Source organism: Marmota monax, unplaced genomic scaffold (genome assembly GCF_021218885.2).
Source record: "Marmota monax isolate L192 unplaced genomic scaffold, Marmota_monax_Labrador192_F-V1.1 WCK01_AAM20220418_F8-fsc00157, whole genome shotgun sequence".
In the NCBI taxonomy this organism is placed as follows: Eukaryota; Metazoa; Chordata; class Mammalia; order Rodentia; family Sciuridae; genus Marmota; species Marmota monax.
In genome coordinates, this window is record NW_026694573.1 from 3,224,700 (window position 1) to 3,250,934 (window position 26,235).

The window sequence follows — 26,235 nt, forward strand, 5'->3', positions numbered from 1 at the left end:
TCTCTCAAAAAAATTCATTTTCTGTGCAGTCTACATAGTTAATAAAATTAGTTTCTAATGCATATGCCTCTTCCTGCTATGTTTGTACTTGACCACTTCTGAGGCTTCTCACTAAAAGCTAGACCTTGCGGGCTGGGGTTGTGGCTCAGTGGTAGAGCACTTGCCTAGCATGTGTGAGGCCCTGGGTTCAATTCTAGTATCACATATCAATAAATTAAAAAAAAAAAAAAAAAGGTCCATTGACAACTTTAAAAAATATATTAAAAAAGCTAGACCTTGGAGTTCCTTTGCTTGGCTTGTATCAATTATTTTTGTACACCTTCCTTCTGCCCAGTAGTTTCACATGTTGGAGCTCTGAGTTGCAGATGATTCCCTCAGCCTTATCAAAAAGATCTGATTCTCAATGTGGGCTGCAAAGATAAATCAGAACAGCAAGAGTAGAGCTCAGGGAGAAAACTAGAGTGCCATCCAGAAGACTGGATGGAGCTGACTTAGATGATAGGTAGATTAAAACTCCAGGGAATCACCTCTCCCCAGGTCCAAGTTGAAATTCTGCTTGGCCCAGGCTCAAGGGAATAGGCACAAGGCAGATGGGGTCAGTGTCTATGATCCAGGCACCAGCACAGTACCCTCCTCTTCCCTGATCCTTCCCTCCACCCCAGAAAGGTGGTACTTGAATTTAGGGATGGGGACAGAGAACTTAAAAGGCTCAGAGTTCTCCTCCCCACCACCTTACTGGTCTCTCCTGCTGGCTAGCACTACACTGATTCCTTTGCCCAGATGAAGCCTTGAAGGATGGAACTTCACATTGGCCATGAGATAATGGAACCCTGGCCTGCAGCCAAACCTTGTGAGGATAATCATCCATCTTTGTTGCTCTTGACAGTTTGAATCATGGCTTATGTGTCCCAAGTACCTGTGCCAGCCCCAGGGTGGAAAATTGACTGAAGAGGCAAAGATGTCAGAGTTGGGAGAGGCTATTTAAGTTATGGCATCTCCTATACCATCCTCAATTGTGCTTATGAGGAAAGTGAAGCAGGCAGAAGGGAGGAACTTGCACAAGGTTTAGGACCCACCTTGCTTGCAGGCCCCTTTCCTACCAACCCAGGCCTCAGAAGGAAGTAGAATGCTAAGTGTGAAGCAGCACAACTGCATCAGACATCTACAAGTGACCACTTCTCCCACAAATCCCGAGAGGAAGGGCTGGTTCCCTGGGAAGAACCCAGTGAGCTTGGTGGCTAAGCTGAGCCACTCACTAAGGCCAAGCCATGTGGCAGGTGAGTCATGAGGGATGAGGACACCTCACAAGATGTTTAAGTGATAGTGCTTTCTATTCAAAAACTTCCATTCAAGACTGGGTGTGGTGGTATACACCTGTAATCCCAGTGACTCAGGAGGCAGGCAGGAGGATTGCATGTTCAGGGCCAGCCTCAGCAACTTAGTGAGGCTCTAAGCAACTTAGTGAGACCCTGTCTCAAAATAAGAAATAAAAAGGACTGGAGATTTGGTTCAATCTCCAGTATAAAAAATTTAAAATAAAACAAAACTTCCATTCAGATATGAGACCTTAAAAACACCATATTCGGGAATGCCAAAGACTGCCAAATCTAACCCAACTTGTGGCCCAGAGGGGAAACCAAGGCACAGAGCAAATCAAGTAGAGATTCCTGCAATGTGCCTTAATTCCTGAGCTACCAATAGTTAGTCCTATTCCCTTTCACATGCTGCCTGGAAATATTGCCTTTTGAGGCTAGGAAAAAAAAAAAAATACAAGCTACACACATAATTCCCCAATGGGGAAATACTAAATAAAAAGAATCAAACTAGGAGGACATGAGGAGACATTCGATTAATGTTTGTTAGATTTTTAGGGTATGGAAGGACTTTCTAACCCTAGGCACAATTTAAGAACAAATAAAATTCTGATAGACTTTATAGTCAATGAAATTGTATGTAAGAAAAAAAGGTTAAATGGAAAACACTACTACTAATGTTGTTAAAGTTATGTTAGAAATAAGTAATCTTTAACATGCTCTTAGAAACTCATCACAAAAAATATGAAATTTGGAAAAATAAGGGGCTCAGAATAGCCAAAGCAATCCTTAGCAAGAAGAGTGAACAGGAGCCATCACAATACCAGATCTTAAACTGTGCTACAGGCCGTAGTAACAAAAATGGCATGGTTTTGGCATCAAAATAGACATGAAGACCAATGGTACAGAATAGAAGACACAGAGACAAACCCACATAAAAACAGTTATATTAGACAAAAAGTGCCAAAAACACACATTGGAGAAACGATAGCCTGCTCAACAAATGGTGCTGGGAAAACTGGAAATCCATAGCAAAATGAAATTAAACCTCTATCTCTCACCCTGTATAAAAAACAACTCAAAGTGTATCAAAGACTTAGGCACTAGAACAGAGACCCTGTGCCTAATTGAAGAAAGAGTAGGCCCAAATATTCACCATGTCAGCTTAGGACCTGACTTCCTTAACAAGACTTTTAAAGCACAAGAAGTAAAATGAAGAATTAATAAATTCAAACTAAAAAGCTTCTTCACAGCAAAGGAAACAAGAGTGTAACATTAAAGCATTACATATGTGTGCTGCTGCTGAATTTTCCAGGTAAACCAAACCCATCCAGAAGATAGTCTTCTTTAGATATTCCATCAAGGGGTGCAAAGGTCATGGCAAGCACACATAGGGAAGATCTTTAATGTTATTTTTTGAGCCCTTTAAAGAGCATGAAGAGAGAGCCTACAGAATGGGAGAAAATCTTTGCCACCTGCTCCTCAGATAGAGCGTTAATATCCAGGATATACAAAAAACTCAAAAAACTTAACACCAAACCAAACCAAACAAAAAACGAACAATCAATAAATGGGCAAAGGAACTAAACAGACACTTTTTCAAAAGAAGAACTATGAAAGTTCAACAAGTATATGAAAAAATGTTCAATATCTCTAGCAACTAGATAAATGCAAATTAAAACTACAATGATATTTCATCTAACTCTAGTTAGAATAGCAATTATCAAGAATATAATAACAATAAATGTTGGTGAGGATGTGAGGAAAAGGGCACAGTCGTCCATTGTTGATGGGACTGAAAATTGGTGCAGCCACTCTGGAAAGCAGTATGGAGACTTGGAGGCTAGAGATGCCTCAAAAATCTCATAGTGGAACCACCATTTCACCCAGTTATCCCATTTCTCAGTATATAGCCAAATGATTTTAAATCAGCATGCTGCAGGGACACAAACATATTAATGTTTACAGCAGCACAATTCTCAAGAGCTAAGCTATGGAGCCAAACTTGGTGACTTTCAACAGATGAACGGATAAAGAAAATGTGGTATATATACACAATTAGGTATTATTTGACCATAAAGAATAACTTTATGGGGCTGGGGATGTGGCTCAAGCGGTAGCGTGCTCGCCTGGTATGTGTGCGGCCAGGGTTCAATTCTCAGCACCACATACAAAGATGTTGTGTCCGCCGAAAACTGAAAAATAAATATTAAAAAAAAAAGAATAACTTTATGACATTTGGTGGTAAATGGGTGGACCAGGAGACTATCATGCTAAGTGAAATAGACCAATCCCCCCCAAACCAAAAGTCAAACATTTTCTCTGATATGTGGAAGCTAACCCACAATAAGTTGGGGGCGGGTGGAGAAAAGAAGTTCAGTGGAGTAGACAAGAGGAGTGAATAGAACGGAGGGGAATGTGTAAAGGAAAGACAGTAGAATGCATCTGACATAACTTTCCTATGTACATATATGAATATACCACAGTGACTCTCACCATCGTGTACATCCACAAGAAATTAATTTTAAAAAAATTATTATGGGTAAATAATAGAAAAATCAATGAGGGAAAGGGAGTAGGGGTAGAGGAGGGAAGGGAAAGGAAAGGTACTGGGGACTGACTGAATTAGAACAAAATATATTCCATGTTTTTATAATTATGTCAAAATTAATTCTATCATGTATAACTAAAAAAATAATAAAAAAGAAAATACATGCATTAAAATTTAAAAAGGGACAACAAAAAATTGGAGAAACATAGGCCAAGGAATATAGTAAGGGTTTGCTTGAAGAGGAAATTGGCCATAAATAGATGCAAACAGTCACCAGCAAGTAAGTACCCATGAGTCCAAGATGCACATACCATTTTTACCATGTGCATATATTTTTGAAATCCATATTTTTAGCATTTCCTTAGTTCATGGCACATTGTGGGCCCTGTGTGTATGAGGGAACATGACACAAGCATGCTCATACCCTGTTGCAGATAGGATACCACCTTTTTGGAGGACCATTTGACATTAAGTAGATTTCCTCACTGCCCCTAAAATATAAGTCATTGCACTTAGCACTGAAAATCTTCCCCTATTCCTACAAGCCTCCCTGCCTCATAACTGTATTAATTTCAGACCCCTCTCCTGCTGGCCTGTCTCATGCTGTTTCCTCCCCACCTTCTCTGTCAGATATCATCCTGTTCTTTTGGCATTTGGCACCATGTTGCTTCTCCAGAGAGACATCCCTTACCTCCCCATCCCCAGGCAAGGACAGCTAACTCTCTGAGGTCTTCAGCTCAATGTTTCCCTCCTTCAGTCCTGGCAGGGAGCAAGCTCCTTGCCCCCTGGGCTGAGCACATGCCACAAGTATTGGTTGACCCTGCATAGAGATGTCTGATCAGGGATGGCCTTGATCTCTTAGGTCTCTGGCTTTCTGAGGAGTCATTATCTGTTTTCCATAGGTAGGTTGCAAGGCTGTTTCATGAACTTCCTTGCAGGGAGGGAAGTCCCTAGTTTTGGAAGTCCTGTTCATGGCCCTGAAGGTACTGCTAAGCAGACTTGCTTTCTCTTGCCTATTCCTAATCCTAACCATTGTCTTCTCTGTTTTCAACTCTGGATCCAAGGTTTGTCACCTGTTCTTGCCATTTCCTCTGGACTCTCACAGACCTAACTGTCTTATGTCCCAGACCCTCTGATAATCTGGTGTCTAATAAATAAACTGTTGAAGGGACAGGAAAGGTCAAGACAGAGCCCCACCCCATCCCCGGACTTTCCATGGAGAATACTTTATTATGCACACTTATATAGTAATTTATATGCATAATTGAAATTGCAACTATATACCCACATAATTTTAATTATATTTGAAATTTCCTATTAAAATTACTTTCCAACACTGATAATCATTTTGAATCAACCCACTGATTTGAGTTATAATATCTATCCTTTGCTACCCCCTAGTGGAAAGTGGCTCAGCATTAGGAGTAAGAGTCTATAAAAGGCAGATGTCTGTGGGGACCAGGCAGGGATGGTATAACCTAGTTTCTTTCCCAGCCCCATCGCACCTGCTTGTGTCACCTTGTCTCAGATTTCCATACTGAATGTGAAGATATGTGACTTTGAAATGGTAATAACTCGTTTTAAAAAAATGTCAAACCTCCCTGACACTGGAGATTATGGTCAAACTTGTGATAGATCTCTACAGGTAGGGGTGTGTGTGTGTGTGTGTGTGTTAGTTTTTTAGTTGTAGTTGAACACAATATCTTTATTTTTATGTGGTGCTGGGGATGGAATCCAGGGCCTCGCATGTGCTAGGGGAGCGCTCTACCGCTGAGCCATAACCCCGCCCTGTGTGTGTGTGTGTGTGTGTGTGTGTTGAGACCCCTCTCTAAGTACAGGGTTAGGAACCCTGGTCCCATGCACCTGAACTGTAAAGTCCCAGGAAAGAGAAAACCACCATCAGCCTGTTGCAGCAGGTGGGCGGGTCCTTGACGTAGCTGGAGTTCTTGCAGCGTGCTGGCTACCTGACTTACAGGAATCAACCTGCGCACCTGTAGGTGTCGGCTGAGACCGGAATTTAAGTAGAATGGGCAGCCAATCCGGGACCGATGAATCTCTGGCCAGCCAACGATGAGCCTAGTTGCTGTGACGCCTCGTCCCTGCTCTCTATTTTACTTACCCTGGAGAAGTTCGAACTCCACTCAGCGCATCTTTCCGCCTCTTGATCTCCTTCTCCTGAGGAACATGCCCACGATTGAGCTGGACACCAACTTGCCGTTCAATCGCGTGCCTGCGGGGCTGGAGAAGCGGCTCTGCGCGACCGCTGCCACCATTCTGGGCAAACCTGAGAACGTGAGCGAGGGTTGGAGCAGGTTCGAGGGAAGGTTGGCAGACTAGGGGCCAGGGTCTGTCCACTCTTCGCCTCCTCACAGTGATTAGAACTCTTCTCCTCAGGGACCCTTCATTGCCCGCCAACTCTGACCTTCTATGCCCATGAACCCGCGGGTCCCGCTTCTCATAGTCGCTTTTCTCCTTCGTTCCTTACCCCGACACGAATCCAGGCCCTTGCCTAGAGTAACTGACCCCATACACTCTCCGCATCTCGGCTTTCGAACGCCCAGGTCCCCAGCTCTAGTCCAGTTGCCTCAGATTCAGGTGAAACTTCCGTGTCCCCTGTAGCGTGTGAATGTGACGGTGCGGGCCGGTCTTACCATGGCGCTGTGTGGATCTACAGAGCCCTGTGCTCAGCTGATTGTCTCCTCCATTGGCGTGGTGGGCACTGCAGAGGAGAACCGCGGCCACAGCGCCAGTTTCTTCGAGTTCCTTACCAAGGAGCTGGCCCTAGGCCAGGACAGGTGCGTTGTGGTAATGAAAGAACCCATTTAGAACTGCTTCCAACCTGAGGCAGTGATAGGGGCCCTACATAAAGAGGGGGGAAATTACATTCCTTGCCTTGCCCAGGAGTCCTGAGCCTCTTCACCCCTCCTTCCTGTTGATGGGTCTGTGTTAACCGTGATGGTAAAATGGGATTAGTTTTGGGTATGCAGTGGTTCTTGCTGTTGACCAATCAAACTCAGAAATTGTAAAAAAAAAACATTATTTGTAATCCTAAGAATTGCAGCTGGGGAGACAGCTTTGAACCAGTTTTCTGAGGCAGGCAGGGAAAGTTGAATTTTATATGGGCAAGCTATGTTCCATATTTACAGAGCAGTAAAAATTCCTTGGTAGGAATCTTCTTTGAGAAAGAACAGGCATGTCTGAGCAGTTAGAAGATAAAGAAAGAAAATGCATATTTAGTAAAAAAAAATTTCATAAAATGAATCCAATAATCTCTTTTTTAAAATTTATTTTTCAGTTGTAGTGGAACACAATACCTTTATTTATTTATTTTTATGTGGTGCTGAGGATCGAACCCAGGGCCTTGCTGAGCCACAACCCCAGCCCCCCAATAATCTCTTAATATGCATTTTAAATCTCTGGACATAATGGAATTTTCCTGTGGTTCAGAGTTCAGATCATTTCAGATATCCACAATCAAAGGGTGGAGGCAACCTAACTTCCAATTTTTGATAATGATTTCAAAAGTACACAAGTCCTGCTTCCTTTAATGAACTACTGAACCCATTTTGGAAAGCTCTCTTGTTGTTGTTTTCATTGTGCTTTATTTTCACACTGTGAGACCTCAGAAGGCATGGATGCTAGAACAGTGTTTCCATCTGTCCACTTGGAAGTCTCTCTTTTAACCACTCCCCAGGAGGCATTGCAAGAGTCATTGAGATGGCCTATACCCTGCATCTGCCTTGGCACCAGGCAAAGTAGGAGGACATTATTACTTTGAAGAAGTCAGGGAGTCTAATTCTCTTAGAAAAAAAAATCTTTTCTAGGCTGATCAGAAGAAAATCTGGGTATGTCCTCAGACTATGAAACATCAGCCCCACCAGGTCCCAAGTGAAATTGGGGGAGGTGTGATAGAGTAGTGAAAAGAGCACTGATCTAGATGTCTAGACACCCAGTTTTGGGTCCCTCAAAGGTGGGGGAATCTAAGACAAAACTGGAAATGAACCATCTCCACTTTCCAGCTTCCTCTTCTGTGAGCAGAAAGGGGAAGGTTAAATGACCTCTCTTCCCCACAAGAAGGCCCTACCACCCAAACCTGGAACACTGTGATAAGGTTAAGATTTCCTGCTGAGTGAAAAATATTCCCAAGCCAAGTCTATGTCTGTGAGGAACTAAGGGCATGAGAAACTTGAAAGGACCTTCCAAAATGAAGCCCTTGTTGACTCAGGGAGGCTGGTGAGGAACAGCTGCTCCTGGTGGGTGTTCAGATTCTCAGACTGGGGAGACAGAATAACTCTAACAATAAATTAGATGCCTACAGTGTGCCAGGAACTCAACACACATGATCCCATTTGATCTGTACAAGCCCTGACCCCCTGGTGACGACCTGCCATCCCATGAGACAGATGACAGCATTTTGCTGACTTGGCAGATGGGGAAACTGAGGCTGTCACCTGCTGCCAACCACCCATCCCCTGCCAACCTGTCTCCATCCCTGGTGCTCTTCACCAAGAATTTCCTGTCATCTCTGTGAAAAGGGCACATTCAGTTATTCCACGGACTTTATGGTCACCCTGTGCCTAACCCTGAGTCAGACTTTGAGAAAAGAGAAGTGCCTGATGCCTTGAGCATACCCCATGCAGCCTGCATTTAGGAGGGAAGACTGTCCCTCTGAGCCCACAAACTGGCAGACTCAAATGAGCACATAGCATACCCACTGAGGCCATGGTATTGTGTCTGTCTTGGGTGGGCAATGCTGATATGCAGCCATCATCTTGTACTTGATAGTCCCATTATCCTGTTTGGGACCAGGAGAAGATCATTAACTTGGATGAGCAGGCTGGTAAATACTTCATGGGCTGACGAAGGAGCGCCTGGTAGGTGTCTTGCAAAGTGATTTTTTTTTTTTTGCCAAGAAGCTGACATCCTTTTCTCTGTTTCACAAAGGATAATTATCCGCTTTTACCCCTTGGAGCCCTGGCAAATTGGCAAGGATGGGACAGTTGTGACATTTTTATGATTGGTACTAAGGATCTAGAGCACCTGCAAGCTTGCTGTCCCTTCCATGGAATCATCCTGGCAGTCAAGGCCTAGTGGATACCAGCTTCGGAAACCCTTCATACAAAATCACTACTGACCTCACAATCCTTCTCTTCTCCATGTCATGTCAAATAAATGAAGAGATCATTCAAACATGAGTTCTTTACCTCCCTACTTCCCTCCCTGGCAACCCTTGGCTTCCCTAGGCAGGTGATTTGTTTTATAAGGAGGGGTACCAGGGAACATGGAGGTAGGATGTTTCCGTCTTCAGGGCTGCTGTTTAATATATTTACAGTGCTGAATTCTTTGGGTGGGTGGCTCAGCCTCCAGGTTCTCTTCTCTATACCCATGTGCAAATAAGTGGAGACATGGATGCAGCTAATCTGTCCTGAAACTTCCAGTATACTCTGCTGATATCCTGAGGCTCTTGTTCTCTGTTTGGGGTAGCCTGGGCTGTTCCCTGTCCACAAAAACCCTGTTCAGTTGGGGGACAGGGCTGGCTAGACTTCCGAAAGCTTCTCTAGTTATTCTAAAAAGGTGACACTCTCTGTTAGGGTCTTGCTAAGAATTCGCTGAAGGTATGCACTTTGTGAATCATGTCCCAACATGCCAACTGGAAATTCAATATCTGCCACTGGAAACTGAATGAATGTCCCTTTCCCCCATCAACATACCATATTATGCCCTTTGCATTTCAGAGTGTGTACAAGCAAGTATAGAAACCCAAAGGAAGCCTCCATCTAAGTAGCTTTCCAGATGTTCTATGCACTGGTGGATGCTATTTCCCTGCACAGTTAAATGTTTGGTGATCCTTTTGTGAAATATCAAATTGAAACTCATTCTATGCAGTCTACATGTTAATAAGGTGAGTTTCCAACGGAATATGACTGCCCTTGCTGTATTTGTACCTAAACACTGCTGAGGCCTCTCATTTAAAACTACATCTTGCAGTTCCTTCCCCTGGCTTGTCCCAGTTGTTTCTGCATACCTTTCTTCTGCCAAGGTGTTTCATGGTGTACCTTTTCCCAGAGTGGCTCAAGGATTTTTTTGTGGGCTGAATGTGAATGAATAGTTGCAGTGCCTGAAGATGGAATTGGGGTCTAACTCTCAGCAGGATCATAACATGGCCATATCAGTCTCCAATATTAAACATTAACACCACTGTGTAAGAGTGATATCATCTGCTGGCTTTTATGGACTGGTCCTGCCCCACATTGGCCCTGACCTTTGCCTCCTAGTAATACTGTGCTGCCCTGTAGTGTTTTTTTTTTTTTTTTTTTTTTTTATCTTTGGACCCTGGTCATGCAGCTCCCTGCTGCTGTAACTGCCCTTCCCACCCTTTATCTAAGGGTGGGAACGCATCTTTCAAAATACAACTTTCGGTTGAGAGGTGGATCAAAGATGCATATTACCCATACAACTTTGAAACCACCCGTTTCAGCTCTCCCCACTCCCCTCACACCTCCACCTGCTGTGTGGCAGGCTACACTTTTCTTAAAGTCAAAGATTGATGACTCAATAATTTTCGATCCTCCTAGAATATCAGTCGAGCTTTTGTATATTGAACTGACTCTGAGTTATTCAGCACGGTTTTATTGTCCTTGGTTTTAAAAGTTATATATTATTTTTTTGTCTTTAAATAAGGTCAAAAAGAAACCCATAACATTCATTCTTATTTAAATCATCCTTGCCAGACCCTATGAATTTGACCACAGTGTGAAGCACTTCCCTAAAACGCTTTATTATTTATATCCAAGAGTGTAACGTCTCCTAATCTGAGGCCCCCGTTAGAAACTCTTCAACTCTGGACCGTTTTATCAGCTCCAATTCGGACAGTGTCCTTTCCTGTTCGCTCTCACCCCCAACCCCGTTCATTTCACGGGTCTTGTTATTCCCTCCCCAACTCCGCCCCATGTTTCAATAATTTGTGCCTTTGGAGCGTCTTTTTTTTTTTTTTTAATTTTCGGAAAAAATGGGAATGCTTTGCCACCCTTATTTCGGTCTAAGTGTTCCCTAAGTTTCCACTGCCTTAAGAGCGCCTATCCCGGCTCAAAACAAGAATACGCAGTCCCTTATTTAGCCACTGCTCAGGACCAGTACTACAAGTGAATACTAAAATACTATTAAAAGTAGTTATAATATTTACAACACATAATCACACAATCTTACAAGTGCTACAAGTACTACAATTACTACAAGTGAAGGAGTCCGACCGCGAGCTGGAGCTCTGACCTCCTGAAGTTCAAGGACTAAGAGATACGCTCCAAAACCAACCAGCTCCTCTCCCCCGGTCCTAGACGCTGAACCCGCGGATTGGAGGGGCGCCTTCTACTGGGCCTCAGTGAGCCCGGAGGGCGAGCGGCGCGTGCGCCAACGTTGATTGGTTGGCAGGGCCGGCAACCGAGCCAATGGGAGTTCGTCTTGTTGTTAGGCGCGCTGCCGGCCGGCACGGGGGTCGGCGGAGGAGCTGTTGCCTGGAGACATATGGTGAGTTTCTGGGCAGCAGGTTGGGCGGGGCGGTCCCGGTGTAGGGGTGCCGCTCTCGTGAGCCACAGGCCTGGCCACAGAGGCTGCTGGCGCGAGGTGGAGTCACTTGAAGACTCTGGGGTCTTCTCTGGCATTCCCCGAGCCACAGTTGGGGAAACCGAGGCCGGGAAGCTGAAAGAAAGAGACAGGGTTCACTGTCTGCCCCGCGGGCCTCCTCACAGCCCTCGCCAGTTCTCTGAGGTGATGGCTTCTGGCCTCGGGAGTCACAGTGACAACAGTAGGAGCCACCATTGATTCTGCGTCTGCTGGGTGCAAAGCCGGGAGCTAACCCTTTCCTCTCGTCCTTTCACTCACCTTCACAATAGCTCTGCGAGGTGAGTGCTCTTGTTAGTGCTATTTACAAGGGTGGACATTGAGGCCGAGGGAAGGTGAAATGATGTGCTTAAAGTCACCTAATTGGTCAGCATGTCTCCAACTGAGAATTTTGACCATCCCGCTGCACTGCCCCTCGGAGGAGTCAGATCCGGATTAGACAGACCTCACCCAACAGTCCCAGATGTCAGCACAGTTGACTTCTGGGGCCACCATCATTCTTAAGTTCCTGGGTTATTACGGTTCATAAGTGGGATATTCGGATTGCGTGCGGCTAAGATTCCTTCTGTGTGATTCATTACTGTGAATGAATGGCCTTAGAACTGTCTTATCCAGAGGTTAGCAAACGTTTTATAAATAAGATTGTGTTATTATATGTTGTAAATATCATAACTCTACTTTTAATAGTATTTTAGGCTTTGGGGGCCATACTCCAACTCTGTTGTAGTTTGGATACAGTCAAAGACAATACATAAGAGTGGCTGTGTTTTTACAGAAATTTTATTTATGAATACTGGATTTGAATTTTGTAGACTTTTTATGTAATTTTCATGTGCAAAGAAAGCAGCGGACTGAATAGCTTGCAGAATCCTTATCTAGTCCACAGTAGAGGAGACTTAGGGGCATCTATGCCAAGCCAGTCACACAGGTAGGTCTTGCCACAACTGAGCTTAAGACTTAAGCTTCCAGACATCTGGGCCAGAACAGACCAGGAAATGCTACTGCTTATGGCTCTGGATCAGGATGCTGAGTTGCTCAAAGTGTTGTTTGTTATTATGTGTTATTAGGCCATGGAATCTATTCCCTAAACTATACTCATGGAAACTATAAAGAGTTTGAATACTTGTGAGCTTAAAATGCTGATCTGGGAAAAATGCAACTGCTGGGCTGAGAATCTGAGAAATTACTACAGGTTGAACACCACTAATCTTAAAAATCTGAAATACTCTAAAATCTGAAACCGAGTGCAGTCATGACTCCACAAGTGGAAAATTCCACACCATAGAACTTTGTTTCATGTATCTAATTATTAAACATATTGTATAAAATGATCTTTAGGCTATGTGTATGAGATGTATATGAAAAAAATGAATTTTGTGTTTAGACTTACATCTCATGCCCAAGATATCTCATGTATATGCAAATATTCCAAAATCAAAGGAAATCTGAAATCCAAAACAGTTCTGGTAACTTGAATTTTCTTCCTCATCTTCTATTATAGCTGGGTTTTGTTTATTTGGTTTTGGTACTAGGTATTGAGTCAGGGGTGCTTTACCACTGAGCTACACCCTCAGCCCTTTTTATTTTTTATTCTGAGAAGGTCTCACTAAGTGTCCGAGGCTGGCCTCAAACTTGCAAACTTGCAATCCTCTTGGTCTCCTGAGTACTGGGATTACAGGTATGCACTACTGCAACTGGATTTTTTTTTTTAAAGCTCCTCTGGGGGTTCATGGTGAATAATAAATACATCATCATCCTCAGGATGATAAATGTGTAATCTCAAATGGTTATTTCTTTTAAGTTTTTGTATTTTAAATTTAGAGCAATAATCAGAACACCCTTATGTCTCTCATCCCAATTTCCCCTGATGCTTATGTTTTTAAAAAAAAATTTTTTTGGTTGTTAATGAACTTTTATTTTATTCATTTATTTATATGTGGTGCTGAGAATTGAACCAGTGCCTCATATAAAGCCCTCTACCACTGAACCACAACCTCAGTTCCTGATGTTTATGTTTATAGTGCAATTATCAAGAACAAGAAACCAACTTTGATATAATGTTAACTAGACTACAGATATGATTCAAGTTTCACCAGTTTTTCTGCCAGGCTTTGTTTTCATTCGAGATTCTGACCAAGATCCTGTGTTGCATTTAGTTATTTCTCCTAAGTATCCTATAGTCCATAACATTTCCTCTGTCCTTTCTTGGCCTTGATACATTTGTTTGTTTTTTGCTGGGACTGAACCCAGGACCTCATGCCATGCTAGGCAAGCACTCTACCACTGAGCCACATCCTTGGTCCCTTGGCCTTGATATTTTTAAAGAATACTGATCAGATATTTACTTTGAGGAGTGCTGGGATTGAACTGATTCAGTTATTTTGTCTAATGTCGCTCAATTTAGGTTTGTTCTGTGTTTTTCAGAATTGGAGTCAGGATATGCATTTTTGGCTAAAATATCAGAAACATTGTTTTTGTGTCTTATGTGAATCTCAATAAAGGAGTCCAAGATATTGATATATCTTATTATATGTGATATTTACCTTGATCACTTGGTTTAGTTGGTGTCTGCCATGTTTCTATGCTAAAGTTATTCCTTTTCTAATTAATAATTATCTTGAGGAAGATAATTTGAGAAGATACAAATTTTGATTTTCCTCAAATTCGAGCCCACTGACTTTAGCATTCATTTGTGAATCTTTTGGTGTTTGTCTAAATGTGATTAATTAGCCATTCTTTTTTTCCTGCTACATTTATGAATTGAAAATCTATAATGGAAGAGCTGTCTATTCTCTTTTAAAAATTTATTTGATTATTTACTTTTATCATAATGTACCATAGATATTAATTTTATTCTCTGAGTTATGATCCATTATTATTATTTTATTGCTTACTGCTTCTGCCTTGGCTATTTAAGATCTGAAGTAGATCTTAAAACTTCTGTCTCCTATCAATGGGCCTTCATTATTGTTTTTTTTTTTGGTGGGGGGTACTGGGTATTGAACACAGGGGCACTCAACCACTGAGCCACATCCTGGGCCCTATTTTGTATTTTATTAAGAGTCAGAATCTTACTGAGTATCTTTGAACTCTATTTTTTTAATATTTATTTTTTAATTGTAGTTGGACACAATATCTTTATTTTCTTTATTTTTATGTGGTCCTGAGGATCGAACCCAGGGCCTCGAACATGCTAGGAGAATGCTCTACTGCTGAGCCACAGACCCAGTCCCGGGCTTGGGACTCTTGATCCTCCTGCCTCGGCCTCCCAAGCCACTGGGATTACAGGTATGCGCCACCACTCCTAGTTTGTTGTTGTTTTTTTGAGCTCTCATTTTATAAAGTCACCAAAAGGTGTTCTAGCCTCATTTTGTTTTGTTTTTTTCCTCAGCCATAACCATGAAATCTTTTTTGTCTTTAGTCTAACAGTATCCAGTCAAGATACTGTTTTCCAGTTACTTAGATTAGTTATTTTCTTTCTTACTCTCTTCTGTTTTGTTAAGTTAATTAGAGTACAGTTGGGTTCATTGTTAATGTTTATATTCCTTATTAGGTTTCCCCTACATCATAGTTGATTTTAATTACTTATTTTTGGGGTCTGAACCACGAATGGTTCTGAAAGTTTGAGCTATGCACAAAAGTGTCTTTCTCCTCGTCTTACCACACTGTGCTCACTGTCCTCTTTTTCTTCTTCTTTTTTTTCAACCTCTTTTCTACCTACCTGTATAGCACACTTTAGTATATAAATTATTCTGAGTTTCAATTTGCACACATAGTTGTGTATTTTCTTATATCTTCTTTCTTCTATGAAGGGCAGCATGCTATACAGTTTTGTTTTTTTCCCACTTAACAGTGTGTTTTGAAAATCATCCTATATTTATTCATGGAAGCCTTCCTCAGTGCTATTTTTTCTTTTTCTTTTTGGCAGTGCTGAGGATTGATCTTGGAGCCTCATGAATGCTAGGTATGTGCTGTATGACTGAACTCCAGCTCTTCCTTAGTAATTTTTAAAAACAGCTTTATTGCCCCCACTTGCTGTCAACCACCATTCTACTTTGTTTCTATGATTTTGACTGTACTCTGGCTACTTCATACAGGTGGAATTATATAGTTTTTGTCTTTCTGGAATTGACTTGTTTCACTTTATGTAATGTCTCCAGAGTTCCCCCATGTTATAACATATGTCAGAATTACTTTCATTTTTTGGGATGAATAATATTTCATTTTGTGTATATACCACATTTCTTTTAGCTGTTAGTCTGCTGATAGACACTGGATTGCTTCTTTTGGCTATTGTAAATAATACTATGTCCCTCAATTTTTTTTAATATTTATTTTTTTATTTATAGGTGGATACAATCTTTATTTTATTATTATTGTTTTTAATGTGGTGCTGAGGATCGAACCCAGTGCCTCATGCATGCTAGGCAAGTGTCTGCCTCTGAGTCACAACCCCAGCTTATGTCCCTCAATTTTTAAGAACCATTTATAATGTTATGGATATTAGTCCCTTGTCTACAGTACATGTAGTGAGTATTTTCTGCCAGTTTGTCAATTGTCTTTTTCCTGATTTTTGTTACATACAAATTTAAAAATTGTTTATGTAGCTAAACTTTCTTTTTGGTGCTGGGGATTGAACCCAGTGACACTTTCACACTGAGCTACATCCCCTGCCCTTTTTATTTTGAGACAGGGTCTCACTAAGTTGCTTAGGGCCTCACTGAGTAGCTGAGGCTGGCCTCAAACTTGCCATCCTCCTATTTCCTCTTCTAGAGTCACTGGGATTATAGGTGTGTGCCACAGCACCTGGTTTATACAATCTAATTTATTAATATTTTAGTATATTTGAATTTCAAATCATACTGAGAAAGGCTTTTCTTATACTAATATTAAAAAGAAGTTTGCCCATGTTTCCTTTAGTATTAGTAAGGTTTCAATCCCCCCTCCCCCCCACACACACACACCATTAGATCCCTAATTCATTTGTAACTTATTCTTACGTACAGTAGAGACTCACGGATGGGTCTTGCTTTTTTTTTTTTTAATAACCTGCTTTCTCAGAAACTAACCAGTGTCTTACAAGAATTACATTAACCTCTTCTGAGGATATACCTACCACAAGGTTCTACCGTCTCTCAGTGTTGCTGTACTGAGAACCAATTCTTCAGCACATGAACCTTTGGGAGACACACTTGAACCAAATCCAAGTCATAACAAACGAGTGCTTGAGTTTTAATTCTTAACCTAGTCTCTGTCTATGCATGCAGCAGTACGATGGGTCAAATTATTAAGGTTTTATATAATATATTTTAATATCTGGGAAGTTTAATCCCCTCTTAGAATTTTTTACTTTCCACTGTTTTCCTAGGTAGTCTCAAATTTTTGTTTTTTTCCCTATGAATTTCATTATCAACTTGCCTGTTATCTTACTGGTATTTTTGGGGGGGTTATATTGAGTTTATACATTAACTTGGGGAGAGCTGACATCTTTATATTGTTGAGTCCTACCCAAGCACAAGGAGTAATTCCATTTGTTCAAGCTCACTCTAAGCATTCTTCAGTAGTGTTTAAAAATTTTCCTTACATAGGTTGCAGATTTATTTATTCATTAATTTCTTTTCTTTTCTTTTTTTCTTTCTTTCTGGGGATTGAACCCAGGGCCTTGTGCACTCGAGGCAAATACTCTACCAACTCACCTATATCCCTAGCCCAGGTTGCAGATTTCTCCTCTTCCCTTCCCCTGGTTCCTTTCCACTTCTCTACTAGTCTCCCTTCTATTTTCACAAGATCCTTCCTGACTTTTATTTTTCCCTCTAGCTCCCACATGTGAGAGAAAACATACAATGCTTGACTTTCTAAGTCTGTCTTATTTTGCTTAACACAATGCTCCAAGTTTCATTCATTTTCCTGCAAATGACATAATTTCACTCTTCATGTCTGAATAAAACTCCATTGTGTATACATATGCCATATTTTTTTTTATAGCAGATCCAGGGGAAAGCCCCATTTTCTTTGTTTTTAAAATTTATTTTAATTTGTCATATGCAGAATGCATTTCAATTCATATTTCATATATAGAGCACAATTTTCATATCTCTGGTTGTACACAATGTAGATTCACACCATTTGTGTCTGCATACATGTACTGAGGACAATGATGTCCATCTCTATATGCCGTATTTTCTTAATTCATCTGTCAGTGGATACCTAGGCTTGTTCCATGATTTGGCTAATGTGAATTACATTGCTATAAATATGAGTATGTATTTATTGCTATAGTATGCTGACTTTAATTCTCTGGATAAATACTGAGGAGTGATATAGCTGGGTCATATGTTGGTTTCATTCCTAGTCTCATTTTAATCATTTTTAAACAGTTTAGTAACAGTAAGTGTAGATATGATGTTGTGTACCCACCACCACTGTTTCCAGAAAAATTTCATCACTCCAAATAGAACCCATTAGGCAGTAGCTCCTGATTTCTACCTCTACATAGCCACTGATAACCTCTATTTTATTTTTAGCCTGTACAAATTTACTTATTCTAAGTATGTTGTATAAGGGGACTCATACATTTCTCCTTTTGTATCCAGCTTATTTTCCTTAGCAAAATGTTTTAAGAGTTAATACATATTGCAGCATATGTCAGAATTTCATTTTTTAATGAATTAATATTTCCTTGTATATGTACACCACATTCTGTTTGGGCATTCGTCTGTTGTTGGATATTTGATTGTTTCTACCTTTTGGCAATTGTTAAAAATGCTGCAATGAACATGAATATACAAATATCTGCTTGATCCATGTTGTTTTTTTTCAGGTATATACCATGAGTGGACTCACTGTATTTTGTGGTAATTCTATACTTAACCTTTTTTTCAAACTTTATTTTATGTGGTTGTTTTTTTAATGTGGTGCTGAGGATCAAACTCAGTGCCTCGCATGTGCTAGGCAAGCACTCTACCACTGAGCCACGACCCCAACCCCTATACTTAACTTTTTAAGGAACTACCATCCTGTTTTTCACAGCAGCTGTAGCAGTTTATATTCTTACTAGTGGTGCAGGATGGTTCCAGTTTTTTTACATCCTTACTATTGTTATTTTTTGTTTTATCTATTTGTTTGATTTTTAGCTACCCTAATGGATATGAAGTGGTGTTTCATTGTGGTGGTTTTGATTTACATCATTGCCCAATTATTCAGTTGTTTTGTCTGTCCTGGGAGGGCCATCTTCTGTCAATTCTGAGAATCAACCTTTATACCCATGTGGTCCTAAGAAGAGAGAGTGAGATTGACCCGGGAAGGCATAGGCTCACTTAGCACAATCCTGGTAGTTGTTGGGTGCTGAGGCAGGAAGTAGGTGAGCTGTTATTCTTTGGGAGTAGGTTGGGCCCCTACATGATGGCTCTATTAATGTAATGCTCTGCCTCCATGTACACAGGTCCTGCCAGTGCCGCATAGAGACATGATCCTGCATCCATCTCTGGGCTCTTATTTTTCCCCATGAGGATTCATTTGGCATCTAGAGAGACTTTCTGAGTCCCAGAAAACCTTTATTGTTATTGAGCAACACACAGCCTCCTACCTAATAGTTGCTGTCACTTTCAAACCACTCAAAAGGTACATCTGACCTTTTGAGACTGGTTTGAAAGGCCTGTGACTAGATGTGAATGTCATTTGTTGACAGGGGAACAGAGACAGGCTGGTTGACTAGTTTCATTTGGCTAAAAGTTGAGAGTTTCCAAGAACATGGCATGACACAGTGAATCCCAGGTGAGCTCCTTACCAGTGTAGTCAGGCCATTGTCCCCATTTTATGCACAAGACTGTGCACACAAAGACTGGTGAAGGATCAGGGTCTCAAACATCTTGAGATAGAACCTAGTTATGCTTTAAAATCTTCCCATTCCTAATCCAGTGCCCTTTCAAATTTTCTTCTTAAAATTTTAGGTTTAGGCAGGACAGTCAATTTTTATAACATGGTAGTGGTAGAAAAAAATTAACCAATGGATAGTTATTGAGTACCTGTTTGAAAGTGAGAGCAACTATTAGGTAGGAGGCTGTGTGTTGCTCAATAACAATAAAGGTTTTCTGGGATTCAGTACACAGAGCCCAATGGATGAGTGTGAGAGAACGGCCATGTGGGATCCAGCAGTGCCTGGACTCTGCCTGCTGGGAGTCATCAAGGAGGCTTGTGCGGCTGGTCTGCACCTTGGGCTGTGCCCCTCTTTGAGGATGATCAGAATCTAGTAGATACTTTATGGGGAGTAGTGTCTTTGAAATATGTTCACATTTCATCCTAATTGGAAATTTTCTATTCCATAATTGCTAGTTCAGGCTTTTTTCCCCCCAGTTGTGGTAAAAAATATAACAAAATTTACCATTTTTAACCATTTTTCACATGTACAGTTCGTGGCATTAAATATATTCATATTGTGTGCAATCATTACCACCATCTATTTCCAGAACTCTCTTCATTTTGCAAAACTGAAATTCTGTCCACATTAAATACTAACTCTATTGCCATTCCCCTAGGGTTGGCAAACACCATTCTTCTTTCTGTCTCTGTGAATTTGTCTATTCTAGAATCAGACACTATTTTTTCTTTTATGTCTGATATTGATTGATTGTAATGTTGGGAGTTAAAAACCTAGGGCCTTGTGCATGCTAGGCAAGTGCTGTACCACTGAGCCACATCTCTAAATAATAATATTTTCAAGGTTCATTCTTCTTGTAGTAGGTGTCAGAATTCCATTCCTTTTTAAGAATAAATAATATTCCATTGTTAGTATATATCATATTTTGTTTAGCCATTCATATGTTGATGAACACTTGGTTTACTTCCACATTTTGGCTGTGGTACTATGTGCAAATAACTCAAGTCCCTGCTTTCAGTTCTTTTGGGTATATACCCAGAAGTGGGATTGCTGCATTACACGTTAATTCTATGTTTAATTTTTTGAGGAGTTACCATACTCTTTTCCATATCACATACACCAGCAGTGCACCTGGGCTCCAATTTCTCTGTATTTTTTCAAATACTTGTCATTTTCTGGTTTTGTTTTGATAATAGTCTGGATATAGCCTTGTAATGCTGTGTTTTCTATTTTTTTTTCCCCATGGTAGTCGCGATGATCATCATGGCATAGCTTATGGTAATGCAGCAGTTTTAATCAGCAGCATTCTTAATTCTTAATGTAGAACTAACCTAGCTATTAGCCTTTGAAAGGTTAGTGTCCTTTGTCTGCAAAAAAGACATACTTCCTTCCGTGCAAGAACCCTTGGAGAAGTCATAGCTGTGGCACAAGCCAGTACTAGAAGTTATTGCTGTAAGCACTGTTGGTGGTGGTGGTTTTCTTTTATAAAAGTGGAGGGCTGGAGTTGTGGCTCAGCGGTAGAGCGCTCCCCTAGCACATGTGAGGCCCTGGGTTCGATCCTCAGCACCACATAAGAAATAAAATAAAGGTATTGTGTCCATCTACAACTAAAAAATAAATATTTAAATTAAAAAAAAGTGGAGTACATTAAGAGCTTTTTTCAAGGTGTAATTCACCAATTATATGGTTCTTCTATTTAAAGTATACAATTCAATGTGCTTTTTTAAAAAATATTTTTTTAGATGTTGATGGACTTTTATTTTATTCAGTTATTTATATGTGGTGCTGAAGATCAAACCCAGTACCCCACACGTTAGGCAAGTGCTCTACCACTGAGCTATAACCCCAGCCTTTCAGTGTGCTTTTTAGTGTATTAACAGAATTGTAATCATCACCATAAATCAATTTTAGAATATTTTCATCACCCCAGAAAAATAATCCTGAACCCATTAGTAGGCAGTTCATCTTAGTCTGAAACTGGGTAATTAATAAAAGAAAGAGTTTTATTTTGGCTACAGTTCTGGAGACTGAGAAGTCTAAGATTGGGCAGCTACATATGGTGAGGGCCTTATCCTGCTTCAACACATTTGGAGAGTGAAAGGGCAAGCAATTGTGTCAAAGAGACAAAACAAAGAGGGCAGCCACACTTTCTAACACCTCACTTCTAACTAAACCAGAAGCAGAAAAGGGAACTCACTCCCTACTCCTGCTAGAAAGGTGTTAATTTTTCTTAAGGACTTAATCACCTCTTAAAGGCCCTATCTCCTCTTAAACTGTTAAATTAGGGACCAAATTTCAACATGAATTATGGAGGGAATAAATAATATTCAAACTATAGCACTCCCCAGTTGTCCTTTCCCTTAGCCAACTAATTACTTTACCTATTCTGGGCATTTCATGTTGTGACATATATCAGAATTTTATTCTTATGACTGAATAATAGCTTTGTGTTTTGTGACCAAAGTAACTGTCAAGAACAACTTAGAAGAGGAAAGGTTTATTTGGCTCATGGTTAGGAGGTTCAGTTTTTGGTCATCTAACTCCATTGCTCTGGGCCTGAGGTGAGGCAGAACATCATGGTGGAAGGACATAGCAACCTGGAAGCCGAGAGAGCAAAGGGACAAAATTCAAACCCCAAAGACATGCCCCCTTCCTCCAGCCACACCCTAACTGCCTACATTACCATTTAGTTAGTCCATTCAAATTATTAATTCATCAAATGGATGAATTCATAATTAGGTTATGGTTCTCATGATCTGATCATTTTACTTCTTGTATCAACAGAGAAACTTTTGGGGGACACCTGATATCCCTATCATAACAACTCCCTTGTGTGGAAATGACATTTTATTTGTTCACTCATCAGTTGGTGGACATTGGGTTATTAACCTTTTAGCTGTTATGAATAATACTTCTATGAACATTCACGAGCAAGTTTTGTTGTGAACCTGTTTTTATTTCTCTTGATTAGATACATAGGAGTGGCATTTATAGATTGTATGCTAACTCTGTTTAACATTTTGGGAACTGCCAGTGTCTTTGTCTTTTCTACAGGATATGCACTACTTTATTTATTTATTTTTCTTTTCAAATATTTTAAAAAATATTTATCCTTTAGTTTTAAGTGGACACAACATCTTTATTTCACATTTATGTGGTGCTGAGGATCATACCCAGTGCCCCAAGCATGCTAGGTAAGCACTCTACCACTAAGCCACAACCCCAGCCCAGGAGATGCATTATTTTACATGCCCAGCAACAATGTGTGTGGTTCTAATTTCTCCACATCCTTGCCAATCAGTTTCATACTGGTCTGCCTACTTCTAATTATCCCCCTCCTATGTTTCTAAAACATAGATGAACCCCTAGAACTATAAAATTTTGGGCTCTTCCTGGGCCCTCTCACAGTTTGTTGTATTTTCTCTCTAGATTTGTGGATAGTCATAGCCTCTGCCACTGATGGGAAGTTATACCTTGTGTTGGTGCTGAATCTCCCTGAATATGGTAAGGAATAAGGCCTGTGTTGCTGGCACCAGTGTTTAATAACTCTTGGGGGTGAGATCCATTTTCCTGGTAGACTCTGAAGGCTCAGACTGCGGGGAAGACTCCTCCCAGGAGGGCCTTGGTACATTTGAGGGTGTGGGTGCTTGACTGGTTATTGAAGTTGCTTGCAGAATCACTGTTGTTGGAAAATCACAGTGAATATGTTTTGTTGGAATTGTTATTCTGATACCTGGGTCTTCCACTATGTTGAGCTGATGCTGGGGTGCCTATCCTCTGTTCCTTTTGCAATACACAGAACCCAGGCTGGGCTTCCCATGTAGACTGGCATGTTCCAATCCTTATTTTCTTCCTAGATGGTCCGTTGTTTATAATTTATTACCTCTGTAGTTTTTCAAGGTAGAATATATTATATGTTGGTGCGGAATTGTATTCATCTGAAAGCAACACTTCTCTTCCTCTAAACTTGTTTCTAGATTCGAATTGCAGCCTTAAATGCTAGCTCCACAGTTGAGGATGATCATGAAGGAAATTTTAAAAGTCACAAAACCCAGACGAAGGAGGCTCAGGTACGTAATCCAAGATCATCTTCCTCTGCTTCTTGTTTGTATAAATGGAACCTCATTTTAAATGCATTCAGACATCTCCTTAATGAGATTTTAGGAGGAAATTCCATTGTTGAACATGGCTAGTTCTCTATCTCTTGTTAAATCTGTTTTACTTGAGTATTCTGTGAGTGTATATGAAGTCCCATTCAGCACCAGGGCCACTTTTCCAGTTGGGGCCAGCTCTCTATGTAGCCCTCATAGTTGGCATACCCAGAGAATGGTAGAATATTTTTGGTAAGTGGTACTACAAGATTCCCTAGTGTGTTGCTCTTACTTTATAATGTAATGAAACCCTTGAGGGAAGCTGCCTTGATGGGGATCTCACTGTAGGTTAGTTGGACAGCCAGGTCCAACTTTGATTTTCTGTATATTGGTTACTCTTCTCTACTGGTAACTCTCCCATTTTAGCTGGCCTTCCTTCTTTTCTTATCCATTTTCTCCCTCCTTTTTTCCTCCATCCCTCTATCTATCCACCTGTGCTCTACCCTAATTTAACAAGGTTTGGTTTTGTCTTTGTTTTCCTTAGGACATGTGTCCCCTGCCTTCTTTTATGGGAAAAACCAGGACAGTTCCAGAGCCCTCTCAGAAATCTACTAGTCAGCTATCTCTGGTTGGCAAGGGATGTCAGTGGGTAGATTGGGAGTGTTGGAGGAGACTCTCACTCTTTTAGGCATCGATCAGGCTAGTACAGATTGTTTGGTAGAAAGCAGTGGAGGGCTAGGGGTGTGGCTTAGTGGTAGAGTATATGCTAGTATGTGTGAGGCCCTGGGTTCAATCCCCAACACACACACATACACACACACACACACACACACACAAAGCAGTTAAGCAGTGAAGGAAACTATTTATGCCAAATTATTTTTTCACACAACAATTATCTGACCTCAGATGTCTGGACTGGACTGTTTTTTGTCTACACCATCCAATTCTCCGGATACCAACTAGGTATCCCACAATTTAGTCAATTCTAATGCTAACTACTCTGAATTAGGGTGAGACTTCACAAGTTTAATGGCTCAGTCCTGCTAGACTTCCCTCACTTCAGATGCCAGTTGCAAGTACTGAGTGACAGTATAGGTATATTTCAGGTGTCTTGGCTATAAAGTCAGAAATTCTTATCCCCTGCCTGTTTTAGGTTCAGTAATTTGCTAGTGTGGCTTACAGAACTCAAGAAAGCACTTTAATTACATTTATCAGTTTATTAGAAATGATATAATTCAGGAAGAGCCAGATGGAAGAGATGAGCATAGACATAGGGGGTGGTGGGTACACAGAGCTTCCATACCCTCTCTGGTGTGCCACCCTTCTAGCACCAACTCAGAAATTCTCCAAGCCCCATCCATTACATAAGTGTGATAGGTTAAAACACTGGTAATCAACTCAATGTCAAGACTCTCTTAGAGGTGAGGTGGGGAAACTGAAAGTTTCAACTCTCTAATCATGATTGGTTCCTCTGGCCACCAGCCTAGTCCTGCAGCTATCTAGTGAACCCCAACAACCTATAACCTCATGAACATAAACTCAAATATGATTGAAAGGGTCTTGTTATGAATAATAAAAGGTACTCATATTATCCTTGTCACCCAGGAAATACCAAGGGTTTTGTTTATTTGTTTTTTTTAAATATTTTTTTTTAGCTGTCAATGAACCTTTATTTTTATATATATATATATATGCATGCAGTGCTAAGGATCAAACCCAGTGCCTCACACATACTAGGCAAGCACTCTGTCACCAAGCCACAACCCCAACCCTATTTATTTGTTTTTATTTTTATTTATTTATTTATTTTTGATGATGGTTCAGAGAAGACTTTATTTATGGATTTATTTTGTAGTGCTAAGGAATGAACCCAAGGACTCTTGCCATACTAGGCAAGCACACACTCTTGCACTTCCAAGGATTTCAGAAGTTTCAGTTCAAAAATCAGGGACAAAGACTAAATATGTATTTCTTTTAGTGTGATACATAGTCTCTTTTTTTTTTTTTAATTTTTTATTGTGGGTTGTTCAAAACATTACAAATTTCTTGACATATCATATTCCACACTTTGATTCAAGTGGGTTATGAACTCCCACCTTCACCCCATACACAGATTGCAGAATCACATCAGTTACACATCCATTGATTTACAAATTGCCATACTAGTGTCTGTTGTGCTCCGCTGCCTTTCCCATCCTCCCCCCTCCCCCCTCCCCACCTCTCCTCTCCCCTCCCCTCCTCTCTCTCTACCCCCTCCACTGTATAACCCTGAGGGTCTCCTTCCATTACCATGCAATTTCCCTTCTCTCTCCCTTTCCCTCCCACCTCTCATCCCTGTTAAATGTTAATCTTCTTCTCCTGCTCTTCGTCCCTACTCTGTTCTTAGTTACTCTCCTTATATCAAAGAAGACATTTGGCATTTGTTTTTTAGGGATTGGCTAGCTTCACTTAGCATAATCTGCTCTAATGCCATCCATTTCCCTGTAAATTCTATGATTTTGTCATTTTTTAATGCAGAGTAATACTCCATTGTGTATAAATGACACATTTTTTTATCCATTCATCTATTGAAGGGCATCTAGGTTGGTTCCACAGTCTTGCTATTGTGAACTGTGCTGCTATGAACATCGATGTAGCAGTGTCCCTGTAGCATGCTCTTTTTAGGTCTTTAGGGAATAGACCAAGAAGGGGAATAGCTGGGTCAAATGGTGGCTCCATTCCCAGCTTTCCAAGAAATCTCCATACTGCTTTCCAAATTGGCTGCACCAATCTGCAGTCCCACCAGCA

General features: G+C 40.8%; 2 protein-coding genes across 11 annotated transcripts in view; both read left to right on the forward strand.

Annotated features, from left to right (window-relative positions):
* Window positions 1–5,873: 5,873 nt before the first annotated feature.
* On the forward strand, window positions 5,874–9,059 carry LOC124077010 (D-dopachrome decarboxylase). The gene is made up of 3 exons (XM_046421167.2): window positions 5,874–6,156; window positions 6,484–6,659; window positions 8,809–9,059. Exons 1-3 carry the CDS (start codon window positions 5,935–5,937, stop codon window positions 8,879–8,881), a joined length of 471 nt encoding a protein of 156 aa, XP_046277123.1. The 5' UTR covers window positions 5,874–5,934; the 3' UTR covers window positions 8,882–9,059.
* A 2,220-nt stretch (window positions 9,060–11,279) lies between these two features.
* Cabin1 (calcineurin binding protein 1) overlaps window positions 11,280–26,235 on the forward strand; it is a 144,936-nt gene continuing 129,980 nt past the window's right edge. For 3 of the 10 annotated variants that reach the window (XM_058571775.1, XM_058571785.1, XM_058571783.1), the window contains exons 1-5: window positions 11,280–11,388; window positions 14,650–14,769; window positions 15,410–15,445; window positions 22,787–22,861; window positions 23,335–23,427. In XM_058571775.1, the coding sequence (XP_058427758.1) occupies window positions 22,859–22,861; window positions 23,335–23,427 (96 nt within the window). In that variant the 5' untranslated portion in view covers window positions 11,280–11,388; window positions 14,650–14,769; window positions 15,410–15,445; window positions 22,787–22,858. The other 7 variants (XM_058571780.1, XM_058571776.1, XM_058571784.1 and 4 more) reach the window with 7 other exon arrangements.